The 14,361-nt window shown below is 46.6% G+C and overlaps 1 protein-coding gene across 1 annotated transcript in view; it reads right to left on the bottom strand.

The window, feature by feature from the left end:
- Positions 1-14,361, bottom strand: part of ATG2A (autophagy related 2A) — an 80,117-nt gene that overhangs the window by 55,475 nt on the left and 10,281 nt on the right. Inside the window, 5 exon segments of the mRNA XM_039358450.1 lie at positions 1,291-1,419; positions 3,044-3,197; positions 12,010-12,115; positions 13,079-13,231; positions 13,856-14,018. Coding sequence (XP_039214384.1) covers positions 1,291-1,419; positions 3,044-3,197; positions 12,010-12,115; positions 13,079-13,231; positions 13,856-14,018 — 705 coding nt within the window.

Here is a 14,361-nt window from a genome sequence, read left to right as displayed (position 1 = left end):
AGGAATCTACTGAACTAACTGTCAAGTGATATTTTGGTGCTAAATAAGGGTTAAGAGAATTCAAGAGGGTTGGACGGCTTGTAGCAATTAACAACTCTGGGCTGATTCCTCTCTTGACTCTGCCCCTTGGCTTTGCCTGTCCTTCTCCTACATTACAGGTAGTCCTTAACTTACAACAGTTTGTTTCGTAACCATTTGAACATACAATGGCCCTGAAAAAAGTGACTTAGAACCGTTTTTCACACTTACAACCGTTGCAGCATTCCTATGATCCCATGACCAACATTCAGAAGTTTTGGCAACCGATTCATATTTATGACGGTTCCAGTGTCCCGGCCGGGGTCATGTGATTTGCGATCTTCTGACAAGTAAAGTCAATGGGGAAGCCAGAGGCAAATGAAATACCATGTTGCTAACTTCACAACTGCAGTGATTCACTTAACGATTGTGGCAAAAAAAGAAAAGGGCACTTTTTTCATGTATGGTGGACATGTAGAGAAGCACAGGATGTACTGGTGTATGGTCTGGGAATGGGCAATAGAAATGACTAGGCAAAAGATTCAACACAAACCTGAGACATTACTATTAGGAATACTAGAGAAAAATGTTAATAAAGATGACACATATCTAATTATTCACGTGGTTATGGCTGCAAGGATACTATTTGCTCAAAAGCGGAAAGCAATGGAAGTACCGAGTGGAGAAGCACTAATAAAGAAAATTATGTATTGCGCAGAACTAGACAGGATAACTAAAAGATGAAAAAATCAGGAAGAAACAGAATTTTATCGAATATGGAATAAATTTTATAGATGGAGGGGGGAAAAAATGGAGGTCACAGTAAAGAGATAAGTTAAGATGCAGACCAGAAATGTACAGTTGTATGTAGATATGTTATACGTAATTAACGTACAATATGGACTGAGATGTCAGTCAAAGACGATTCACCACGTTCAATGTTTTTAATTCTTTTTTTTTCTTTGTACCCAATAAAAACTTTATTTTAAAAAAAAAATTGTGGCAAGGAAGGTCATAAAAGGGGACAAAACAAATGTCTCGCTTACTGACAGAAGTTTTGGGCTCAATTACGGTCGTACGTCGAGGACTACCTGTATGCTTAAGCTCATCTCTCTTTCACTAGCTCAGTTTAGCCCGCCTCGCGAGGCTGTTAAAATCAAGGAGGGAGAACTTCGAAATCATTCAAGTACTTCTCGTTCACAAACACGCGCGTTTTTCGCTTCCCCCAAGTTTCCTGCGTGCGTTCAACAAGCCAGCATTGCCCCAAATGACCTTGGCTCCAGGGAAGGCCTCGTTCTGCTTGAGCTTAATCCTCATCTCGGTGTGTCCAGAGCAGCTTCCGATCTGAGTCAGGGGGCTGGGTCTGGCTTCTTCCCCACCGGAATCGCATGGCTCAGTCTCCTGGGGAAAAAAGAAAATCCAAACTTCCCTAAAAACAATGCAGAGGACTTGCAGCACAGCAGCTGCCACCCAACCAAGAGGTCCAGCGGAGCCCAAGGCTACGACTGTCGGCAAGGGGACATCTTGCACAGCCAACTCGCCACAGCCATGGCCAACTTGCAGCGGGACAACTCCTTGAGCAGTGGTTCTCAACCTGTGGGTCGGGACCCCATTTGGGGTCGAACGACCATTTCACGGGGGTCGCCAAACAATGCAGTCCGCCATTTTTTTTCCCTTTTCCTTAGCTGTGCTACTCCTTTTTATTCTATTGGCTTTTGAAAGACAATAGAATAGACTCTCTTGAATAGAGTCTAATTCTATTGGCTTTCAAAAGCCAATAGGAATTGTCCAGGCTGTCTCTGCCCTGCTGAGCCCGCCAAAAGTCCCATTCTGCAAACGGTGCTGCACCAGTCCTCGACTTACGACCCGTTGAGTAGTCCTCAACTTACGACCGGTTGGGGGGTCGTGGCATTAAAAAGGTCGAGAACCACTGTCCTTGAGGAACAATTTTCAACAATTCTATTTAAGTTATTTAAAATAAATAAAACATTATTTTCATGTTTGTCGATCACATTTCATCCTGTCCCTCCTTTTGCATCCCTTTCTATAACGATTCTATTCCACCATTTCTTCGTTATGAGTGTCACGTTTGTCCAGCAACGAGTTGTCCTGCAGCAAGATGGCTGTGGCCAGTTGGCCTTGGCGAATTGTCGTAGACTCCCCCCCCCCACTGTCATGGCTGCCTCTCTCCTATCCAAGCTTCAGGAGGTGACAGCCTGGCATTAGCATGGAGGAGGGAGACAGAACGATTGGAGTGTTGTCATGGTGGCCTCGCTGCGCACACCCTGCTCGCAACCAGACATCAGCAACGGGAAGAGGGAGGGAAGGCATTGGAATGCCAGGGGAGGTATCGGGAAGGGTAAAGGAATGCAAGTGTGCCAGCTTGAAGCCTGGGACAAGATCCAGCACCTCAAGGTCATCAACTGAGAAAGTCCGAGGCAGAGAGAGCATTCCCCAAACAACACGAGTGTAACCGATTGGCTAGACCAGCGGTTCTCCACCTGTGCGTCGGGACCCCATTTGGGGTCGAACGACCATTTCACGAGGGTCGCCAAACAACGCAGTCCGCCATTTTTTCCCCCTTTTCCTTAGCTGTGCTCCTCCCTTTTATTCTATTGGCTTTTGAAAGCCAATGGAATAGACTCTCTTGAATAGAGTCTAATTCTATTGGCTTTCCAAAGCCAATAGGAATTGTCCAGGCTGTCTCTGCCCTGCTGAGCCCGCCAAAAGTCCCAGTCTGCAAACGGTGCTGCACCAGTTGAGTAGTCCTCGACTTACGACCGGTTGAGTAGTCCTCGACTTACGACCGGTTGGGGGTCGCGGCATTAAAAAGGTTGAGAACCACTGCACTACTGTAACCATTTAAGCTTCCGTAAAGTATACTCTTGGCAAAAGCAAACAGCCAGGAAGCTTTCTTTGCTAGATGACTGAGTGGGACAGTTCTCACACACACACACACACACACACACACACACACACACACACACCCCCCAAGACAGGAGGGGAATCTCCCACAAGGCCATACCTTCGGGCCCCGGGCACTGCCCTCACCAAATTCCTCATAGTAAAGCAAGACGTTGCTCAGCTGAAGAATCTTTTGCACAAAGGGTGGAAGCTGATGGATGTCCACAGTGAGCGCCTGCCCGGGGTCCCGCACTACCTCATCGCAGTACTCCAACCTGCAAAGAGAGGAAGGGGACAGTTAGAACGAGATCCCAGCCCTTTCCCACCATGCTAACTCAAGGCATCCGTGGTTTGGGTCAGGTATTGGCTGCCTTCACCCATCTCACCTACCCAAATTCCTGAATTAACTTACATCCTGGGTCCACCTAGGACTATTAAACTGGGCTCACCCAACACGACATGCCAATCAATCAATCAGAATAGAGTTGGAAGGGACCTTGGAGGTCTTCTAGTCCAACCCTCGGCTCACGCAGGAGACCCTATACTATTTGGGACAATTGATTGTCCAGTCTCTTCTTAAAAACTTCCAGTGATAGAGCAGCCACAACTTCTGGAGGCAAGCTGTTCCACTAGTTCACAGGTCAGCAACCTGCGGCTCCGGAGCCACATGCGGCTCTTTGAGCCTCCCCCTGTGGCTCCCAGCCTCCTCTGCCTTTGCAGAGAGAGACAGACACAGAGAGAGGCAATTGCACTTCCCTGCTTCTCTCTCTCTCTCTCTCTCTCTCTCTCTCTCTCTCTCTCTCTCTCTGTGTGTGTGTGTGTGTGTGTGTCTGTATGTGTAAAAGAGAGTGCACTCACAGTGTTCTCCGAGGAGCTGAAAAACTTACTGGGCGGAGCTCCTCCCTTTGCTGCGTCTCTGCAGGAAGCAGGAAGGGCAGGAGAGAGCTAGCTAGCCCAGCTAGGCTGACTCAGGAATTCTGGGAGTTGAAGTCCATGAGTCATAAAAGAGACGAGGTTGCCCACCCCTGAGCTTGTTGGACAAGAGCTTGCAGCTTGCCAGGTGAGCAGCAGATAGGAGAGGGGGGGGAGAAAGAGAGAGAGAGAGAGAAAGAGAGAGAGAGAGAGAGGGAGGGGGAAAGAGAGAGGAAAGAGAGAGAGAAAGAGAGTGGGGGAAGAGGAGTGGCAGACCAAGGGCAGATAGAGAGGGAGGAAGGGAGAGAGACAGAGAGAGACCCTTTTGACATCTAAAATGAAGATAACACTGCATATATCCTTTTTTTACCTGTCTGTGTATGTAATTTTATTCTCTTAAAGCATTCTCTTGGTGATCACTGTTTTAATAGTATGTATATTCCCAAGAGTCATATTTTTACTTTTATTTTTAATGTGTATATGTGTATGTATGTATGTATGTATGTATGTATGTATGTATGTATATATGTATATACACACACACACACACACACACACACACACACACACACCTATAATAAAGGTAAAAAAAGGATATATACAGTGTTATCTTCATTTTAGATATCAAAAGGGTTTTGCAGCTCCCAGTGTTTTGTTTATGGTTGGAAACGGGTCCAAGTGGCTCTCTGAGTGTTTTGGGTTGCCTACCCCTGACCTAACCCTAACCCTAAGTGGAATTTTCCTCCAATGGGATTTTCCCATGTATTTTCCCAGGAAACATAGATAGGGCAGCCTAGAAAAGTCAGTGCCCTCCTAACCATACCCAAGCACACCGAATTTGTTGGCAATGTCCATTTTACTCTATGAATTCATGGTGACCTAACCCTAAGTGGAATTTTCCTCCAATGGGATTTTCCCATGTATTTCCCAGGAAACATAGATAGGGCCCTAGGTCAGTGCCCTCCTAACCATACCCAAGCACTCCGAGTTTGTTGGCGATGTCCATTTTGGGAGTTCATGGTGACTAACCCTAACCCTAAGTGGAATTTTCCTCCAATGGGATTTTCATGTGGAAACATAGATAGGGCAGCCTAGAAAAGTCAGTGCCCTAACCATACCCAAGCACTCCGAATTTGTTGGCAATGTCCATTTTACTCTATGAATTCATGGTGACCTAACCCTAAGTGGAATTTTCCTCCAATGGGATTTTCCCATGTATTTTCCCAGGAAACATAGATAGGGCAGCCTAGAAAAGTCAGTGCCCTCCTAACCATACCCAAGCACCCCGAATTTGTTGGCAATGTCCATTTTGCTCCATGAATTCATGTTGACCTAACCCTAACCCTAAGTGGAATTTTCCTCCAATGGGATTTTCCCATGTATTTTCCCAGGAAACATAGATAGGGCAGCCTAGAAAGTCAGTGCCCTCCTAACCATACCCAAGCACTCCGAATTTGTTGGCAATGTCCATTTTACTCTATGAATTCACGGTGACCTAACCCTAACCCTAAGTGGAATTTTCCTCCAATAGGATTTTCCCATGTATTTTCCCAGGAAACATAGATAGGGTACGCTAGAAAGGTCAGTGCCCTCCTAACCATACCCAAGCACTCCGAATTTGTTGGCAATGTCCATTTTGCTCTATGAATTCACGGTGACCTAACCCTAACTCTAAGTGGAATTTTCCTCCAATGGGATTTTCCCATGTATTTTCCCAGGAAACATAGATAGGGTACGCTAGAAAGGTCAGTGCCCTCCTAACCATACCCAAGCACCCCGAATTTGTTGGCAATGTCCATTTTACTCTATGAATTCATGGTGACCTAACCCTAATCCTAAGTGGAATTTTCCTCCAATGGGATTTTCCCATGTATTTTCCCAGGAAACATAGATAGGGCAGCCTAGAAAAGTCAGTGCCCTCCTAACCATACCCAAGCACTCCGAATTTGTTGGCAATGTCCATTTTACTCTATGAGTTCATGGTGACCTAACCCTAACCCTAAGTGGAATTTTCCTCCAATGGGATTTTCCCATGTATTTTCCCAGGAAACATAGATAGGGTATGCTAGAAAGGTCAGTGCCCTCCTAACCATACCCAAGCACCCCGAATTTGTTGGCAATGTCCATTTTGCTCCATGAATTCATGTTGACCTAACCCTAACCCTAAGTGGAATTTTCCTCCAATGGGATTTTCCCATGCATTTTCCCAGGAAACATAGATAGGGTACGCTAGAAAAGTCAGTGCCCTCCTAACCATACCCAAGCACTCCGAATTTGTTGGCAATGTCCATTTTACTCTATGAATTCATGTTGACCTAACCCTAACCCTAAGTGGAATTTTCCTCCAATGGGATTTTCCCATGTATTTTCCCAGGAAACATAGATAGGGCAGCCTAGAAAGGTCAGTGCCCTCCTAACCATACCCAAGCACTCCGAATTTGTTGGCAATGTCCATTTTACTCTATGAATTCACGGTGACCTAACCCTAACCCTAAGTGGAATTTTCCTCCAATAGGATTTTCCCATGTATTTTCCCAGGAAACATAGATAGGGTACGCTAGAAAGGTCAGTGCCCTCCTAACCATACCCAAGCACTCCGAATTTGTTGGCAATGTCCATTTTGCTCTATGAATTCACGGTGACCTAACCCTAACTCTAAGTGGAATTTTCCTCCAATGGGATTTTCCCATGTATTTTCCCAGGAAACATAGATAGGGTACGCTAGAAAGGTCAGTGCCCTCCTAACCATACCCAAGCACCCCGAATTTGTTGGCAATGTCCATTTTACTCTATGAATTCATGGTGACCTAACCCTAATCCTAAGTGGAATTTTCCTCCAATGGGATTTTCCCATGTATTTTCCCAGGAAACATAGATAGGGCAGCCTAGAAAAGTCAGTGCCCTCCTAACCATACCCAAGCACTCCGAATTTGTTGGCAATGTCCATTTTACTCTATGAGTCCATGCTGACCTAACCCTAACCCTAAGTGGAATTTTCCTCCAATGGGATTTTCCCATGTATTTTCCCAGGAAACATAGATAGGGTATGCTAGAAAAGTCAGTGCCCTCCTAACCATACCCAAGCACTCCGAATTTGTTGGCAATGTCCATTTTACTCTATGAGTCCATGGTGACCTAACCCTAACCCTAAGTGGAATTTTCCTCCAATGGGATTTTCCCATGTATTTTCCCAGGAAACATAGATAGGGTACGCTAGAAAGGTCAGTGCCCGCCTAACCATACTCAAGCATCCCGAATTTGTTGGCAATGTCCATTTTGCTCCATGAATTCATGTTGACCTAACCCTAACCCTAAGTGGAATTTTCCTCCAATGGGATTTTCCCATGTATTTTCCCAGGAAACATAGATAGGGTATGCTAGAAAAGTCAGTGCCCTCCTAACCATACCCAAGCACTCCGAATTTGTTGGCAATGTCCATTTTACTCTATGAGTCCATGGTGACCTAACCCTAACCCTAAGTGGAATTTTCCTCCAATGGGATTTTCCCATGTATTTTCCCAGGAAACATAGATAGGGTACGCTAGAAAGGTCAGTGCCCTCCTAACCATACCCAAGCACCCCGAATTTGTTGGAAATGTCCATTTTGCTCCATGAATTCATGTTGACCTAACCCTAACCCTAAGTGGAATTTTCCTCCAATGGGATTTCCCCATGTATTTTCCCAGGAAACATAGACAGGGCAGCCTAGAAAAGTCAGTGCCCTCCTAATCATACCCAAACACTCCGAATTTGTTGGAGATGTCCATTTTGCTCTATGAGTCCATGCTGACCTAACCCTAACCCTAAGTGGAATTTTCCTCCAATGGGATTTCCCCATGTATTTTCCCAGGAAACATAGACAGGGCAGCCTAGAAAAGTCAGTGCCCTCCTAATCATACCCAAACACTCCGAATTTGTTGGAGATGTCCATTTTGCTCTATGAGTCCATGCTGACCTAACCCTAACCCAAAGTGGAATTTTCCTCCAATGGGATTTCCCCATGTATTTTCCCAGGAAACATAGATAGGGCAGCCTAGAAAAGTCAGTGCCCTCCTAACCATACCCAAGCACTCCGAATTTGTTGGCGATGTCCATTTTACTCTATGAATTCATGGTGATCTAACCCTAACCCTAAGTGGAATTTTTCTCCAATGGGACTTTCCCATGTATTTTCCCAGGAAACATAGATAGGGCAGCCTAGAAAAGTCAGTGCCCTCCTAACCATACCCAAGCACTCCGAATTTGTTGGCAATGTCCATTTTACTCTATGAATTCATGTTGACCTAACCCTAACCCTAAGTGGAATTTTCCTCCAATGGGATTTTCCCATATATTTTCCCAGGAAACATAGATAGGGTATGCTAGAAAAGTCAGTGCCCTCCTAACCATACCCAAACACTCCAAATTTGTTGGAGATGTCCATTTTGCTCTATGAGTCCATGATGACCTAACCCTAACCCTAAGTGGAATTTTCCTCCAATGGGATTTTCCCATGTATTTTCCCAGGAAACATAGATAAGGCAGCCTAGAAAAGTCAGTGCCCTCCTAACCATACCCAAGCACTCCGAATTTGTTGGCAATGTCCATTTTACTCTATGAATTCATGGTGACCTAACCCTAACCTTAAGTGGAATTTTCCTCCAATGGGATTTTCCCATGTATTTTCCCAGGAAACATAGATAGGGCAGCCTAGAAAAGTCAGTGCCCTCCTAACCATACCCAAGCATCCCGAATTTGTTGGCAATATCCATTTTACTCTATGAATTCATGTTGACCTAACCCTAACCCTAAGTGGAATTTTCCTCCAATGGGATTTTCCCATGTATTTTCCCAGGAAACATAGATAGGGCAGCCTAGAAAAGTCAGTGCCCTCCTAACCATACCCAAGCACTCCAAATTTGTTGGCAATGTCCATTTTACTCTATGAATTCATAGTGACCTAACCCTAACCCTAAGTGGAATTTTCCTCCAATGGGATTTTCCCATGTATTTTCCCAGGAAACATAGATAGGGTACGCTAGAAAAGTCAGTGCCCTCCTAACCATACCCAAGCACTCCGAATTTGTTGGCAAAGTCCATTTTGCTCCATGAATTCATGTTGACCTAACCCACAGGTCGGCAACCTGCGGCTCCGGAGCCACATGCGGCTCTTTGAGCCTTCCCCTGTGGCTCCCAGCCTCCTCTGCCTTTGCAGAGAGAGACAGAGACAGAGAGAGGCAATTGCGCTTCCCTGCTTTTCTCTCTCTCTCTCTCTCTCTCTCTCTCTCTCTCTCTCTCTCTCTCTGTGTGTGTGTGTGTGTGTGTGTGTATATATACACAAGAGAGTGCACTCACGGTGTTCTCCGAGGAGCTGAAAAGCTTTCTGGACGGAGCTCCTCCCTTTGCTGCGTCTCTGCAGGAAGCAGGAAGGGCAGGAGAGAGCTAGCTAGCCCAGCTAGGCTGACTCAGGAATTCTGGGAGTTGAAGTACATGAGTCATAAAAGAGACGAGGTTGCCCACCCCTGAGCTTGTTGAACAAGAGCTTGAAGCTTGCCAGGTGAGCAGCAGATAGGAGGGGGGGGGAGAAAGAGAGAGAGAGAGAGAGAGAGAGAGAGAGAGAGAGAGAGAGAGAGAGGGGGGGGGAAAGAGAGAGAGAGGAAAGAGAGAAAGAAAGAGAGTGGGGGAAGAGGAGTGGCAGACCAAGGGCAGACAGAGAGGGAGGGAGGGAGAGAGAGAGAGACAGAGAGAGACCCTTTTGACATCTAAAATGAAGATAACACTGCATATATCCTTTTTTTACCTGTGTGTGTATGTAATTTTATTCTCTTAAAGCATTCTCTTGGTGATCACTGTTTTAATAGTATGGATATTCCCAAGAGTCATATTTTTACTTTTATTTTTAATGTGTGTATGTGTATGTATGTATGTATGTATGTATGTATGTTTGTATGTATATATGTATACACACACACACACACACACACACACACACACCTATAATAAAGGTTAAAAAAGGATATATATGGTGTTATCTTCATTTTAGACATCAAAAGGGTTTTGTGGCTCCCAGTGTTTTGTTTTTGGTGGGAAACGGGTCCAAGTGGCTCTTTGAGTGTTTTGGGTTGCCTACCCCTGCACTAGTTAATAGTTCCCACTGTTAGGAAGTTTCTCCTTACTTCTAGGATGGATTTGTCTTTGACTAGCTTCCACCTATTACTTCTTGTCCTGTCCTCTGGTGCTTTGGAGATTAAATCAATCCCCTCTTCTTTGTGACAGCCTCTTAAGTACTGGAAGACTGCTATCATACCCCCCCAATCCTTCTCTTCCATTGGCTAGATATAGTTAGCTCCCTCCACCGTTTGTCATATGATTATACTGTATATATATACCCCAACCTGCAAAGTATCTATGGGATACTGTATAGCCAATCAACCAGAACAGAGCTGGAAGGGACCTCGGTGGTCTTCTAGTCCAACCCCCTGTTCAAGCAGGAGAACCTACACCATTCCAGAGAAATGGCTGTCCAGTCTCTCCTTAAAAGCCTCCAGCGATGGGGCCCCTACGACTTCTGGAGGCCAGCTGTTCCACGGGTTAATTGTCCTCACTGTTAGGAAGTTTCTCCTTAGTTCCAGGTTGCTTCTCTCCTTGATTAGTTTCCATCCATTCCATTCCATTACTTGGTTACTTGTCATCGGAGTTAGATGCCGCTCAGATTTATTTATTTATGAGACTTATATACCACTTTAAGTGCAAGCACTCTCTAAGCGGTGTACACCAGTAAGCAATGTGTATATAGATAGATAGATAGATAGATAGATAGATAGATAGATAGATAGATAGATAGATAGATAGATAGATAGATATTACATTGCCCCCAACAGTCTGGGTCCTCATTTTACCTACCCCGGAAGGATGGAAGGCTGAGTCAACCTTGAGCCGGTGAGATTTGAACCGCTGACCTGCTGAACACAGTCAGCTAAAGTGGCCTGCAGTACTGCACTCTAACTGCTGCTGACAAGTAACCGAGCTTTACATGGCATGCTAGTGCAACCCCTCAGTTGTGAACTGCCCTGGTTAAACGTGTTGTGTGAACTCAACATGGGAATATAAAAAACAGGGTTTGTGATTTAACCCATTGGCTGAAATTGGCCAGTTGTCATTCATCTCACAGGCCATGGTTTCGGTAAGCAATGGCTTAGGATGACAGATAACCAGATTATTTTCAACCAAGCCAGAAAGGGGGATAAGTAGCAATAGCACTAGCACTTAGATTTATATACTGCTTTACAGCCCTCTCTAAGCGGTTTACAGAGTCAGCCTATTGCCCCCAACAATCTAGATCAGTGTTTTTCAACCTTGACAATTTTAAGGCATGTGGACTTCAACTCCCAGAATTCCACAGCCAGCATTGCTGGCTGTGGAATTCTGGGAGTTGAAGTCCACATGCCTTAAAATGGTCAAGGTTGGGAAACACTGCTCTAGATCCTCACTTTTTTTATGTTTTAAAAGTTTTATTGTTTTTTTTTTTTAACAGAGTTCAATAATAATTATTCAACACTTTAATAACCTTGGAAGGATGGAAAGCTGAGTCAACCTTGAGCCTGGTCAGGATCGAACCACTGGCAGTGGGCAGAATTAGCCTGCCACAATGTATTCTAACCACTGTGCCACTTAGTGTTTGGTAGTGTTTGGTGTCCTTTGATCCCATAGCCTTTTTTTCAGTGAGCCCCCCCCCCCATTGTGGCTCTACAGGTAGCCAAGATGTGACTTTCTCCCCCAATAGTGCCCTCCACATCAGTGGTTCTCAACCTTTCTAATGCCGCGACCCCATAATACAGTTCCCCATGTTGTGGTGACCCCCAACCACTTATACATCACCGGGTGCCAGGGGCGTGGCCAAAGGGGGAAAAAATGGCAGACAGCCTTGTTTGGCGACCTCCGTGAAATGGTCGTTCGACCCCAAATGGGGTCCCGACCCACAGGTGGAGAACCACTGCTCCAGATGATTTGAGGCACCTGTTTCCCAGAATCCCCCCCGCCAACATGGCTCCTAGAAGTGCCCCTCCCTTCTTACTCAATGACTCTCCTGATAGAATTGAAAATAAAGAGCACTCTGAGATGGTCTCCCCCCCCCCAGAAAAGAGCCCCCCAAAGAGTTAACAGAAGACACCAATTCGGAGAAGGAATAAAACTGACCTTTTGATGTGAATTTCCAGGGCCACACTGGGTGCCTCTCCGCTTCTGGGCGTGTGCTCCACACGTATCACCGTGTCCACAAAGGTCACTTCGATCCTTCTCAGAACTGGGAGAAAAAAGAAGACGCCAAGGAGAAATACGGGCTGCAGAAAGTCCATTTCTCTCTGCCCATCGACCCCCCAATTCACTCCGTGGCTCCCGTTTATTTAATGCCTGGCGTTCCTTGCACCATCATTGGGTTTCTACTCTGGGATGTGGCCAACCCCCCCCCCCCGCCCAGGCTGGATTCTTGAAGTGGGCAGGGAATTCTGGGAGTTGAAGTCCACAGGCCTTAAAATGGTCACGGTTGAGAAACACTGGTCTAACGAGCAAAATCGATGGGGAAGCCGGATTCGCTTAACCACCGCGTGGCTAATTGAACGACTGCAGTGCTCCGCTTAACAACGGTGGCCCCAAAGGTCGTCAAATGGGGACAAAGCTCGCTTAACAGCCGTCTGGCTTAGCCAGGGAAAGTTTGGGCTGCGTGGGGATCATACCTGTAGTCAGCAAATTAAGGCAGTGGTTCTCAACCTGTGGGTCGGGACCCCATTTGGGGTCGAACGACCATTTCACGGGGGTCGCCAAACAACGCAGTCCGCCATTTTTTTCCCCTTTTCTTTAGCTGTGCTACTCCCTTTTATTCTATCGGCTTTTGAAAGCCAATAGAATAGACTCTCTTGAATAGAGTCTCATTCTATTGGCTTTCAAAAGCCAATAGGAAATGTCCAGGCTGTCTCTGCCCTGCTGAGCCCGCCAAAAGTCCCATTCTGCAAACGGTGCTGCACCGGTTGAGTAGTCCTCGACTTACGGCCGGTTGAGTAGTCCTCGACTTACGACCAGTTGGGGGTCGCGGCATTAAAAAGGTTGAGAACCACTGAATTAAGGCAAAGCCTCGTTTTGATGGTTGAAATATTCTTCTCGGGTTCTGCCACCTGGGCTGAGCAGAGTCCCTCTCCGACTCTCCTCTCCCTTCTGCCCCTTTCCCAGCCCCTCCCCATCTCTCCCACTTGCCCCCCCCCCCCCAATCTACCTGTTTCAATGGTTTGGGCAAACATCTCCAAGCCCTCCAGGGGCTGGGTGGGGTCCGAAGGCTCCTCCGTCTGCTCCTTCAAGCACTCCTGAGCCAACTGCATGCTGGTGGTCATGCTGGAAGCCCAGCTTTGGCCCTCTGGGCCTGCAGGACCTGGGAAGGAGAAGGGAGCGTGGAAAGGAGAGGTCAGAAATGCAGGTAAGGAAGCAGAGAAGGCAGCCATACGCTCCCTTCCATCAGACACTCCCTTACAGGTGAGCAAACCGTGCGCGGCGGCAGCCAAAAGAGCTAATACAATCCTTGGTTGTATAAATAGAGGCACAGAATCAACATGGAGTATTTGTACCACTATATAAAGCAGCGGTTCTCAAACCTGCGGGTCGGGACCCCATTTGGGGTCGAACAACCATTTCACAGGGGTCGCCAAACAGAAGAAGAAGAAGGGGTCAACCTACTCTCCAAAGGCAAGATAAGGAACAATGGATGAAAAGTAATCAAGGAGAGAAGCAACTTGATTGAGGAGAAACTTCCTAACAGTGAGGACAATTAACCAGTGGAACAGCTTGCCACCAGAAGTTGTGGATGCTCCATCACTGGAGGTTTTAAAGAGGAGATTGGACTGCCACCTGTTTGAAATGGTAGAGGGTCTCCTGCTTGAGCTGGGGGGGGGAGGGTTGGACTAGAAGACATCCAAGGTTGCTTCCACCTCTATTCTGATTGGTTTTGGCTCTAGCCAGCAGGCCCCAATTGTTCCCCCTCTCCCTCTGTGGCTCCCACCTTGGCGATATTTGGGCCGACAGGTGATCTGCAGCCCGCTGACTTCCACAGTGCAGTTCTCGGTGACCAAGGCAGACCAGGGGATGGTGACGGCAATGCTGTCGATGAAGCCATCCAGGACCTCCAACGGGGCGCCCACGGACTGCAGGAACTCATTCACGGACTGTGCAAGGGAAGACAAGGCAGCGTCAAAGAGCAGAAAGCCAGCCCAGAGGTCCAAAGCGCAATTTGTCTAAGCAATATATCCTGGATCGACAATCGCTGCTCACAGTCACCCGCACCCAAGTCACCTCCCGTCTGGACTACTGCAATACACTCTACTTCAGTGGTTCTCCACCTGTGGGTTGGGACCCCATTTGGGGTCGAATGACCATTTCACGGGGGTCGCCAAACAACGCAGTCCGCCATTTTCCTTAGCTGTGCTACTCCCTTTTATTCTATTGGCTTTTGAAAGCCAATAGAATAGACTCTCTTGAATAGAGTCTCATTCTATTGACTTTCAAAGC

Source organism: Crotalus tigris, unplaced genomic scaffold (genome assembly GCF_016545835.1).
Source record: "Crotalus tigris isolate CLP2741 ecotype Arizona unplaced genomic scaffold, ASM1654583v1 scf7180000019021.11574027:1482141, whole genome shotgun sequence".
Classification (NCBI taxonomy): domain Eukaryota; kingdom Metazoa; phylum Chordata; class Lepidosauria; order Squamata; family Viperidae; genus Crotalus; species Crotalus tigris.
This window is presented reverse-complemented; position numbering and strand designations above follow the sequence as displayed.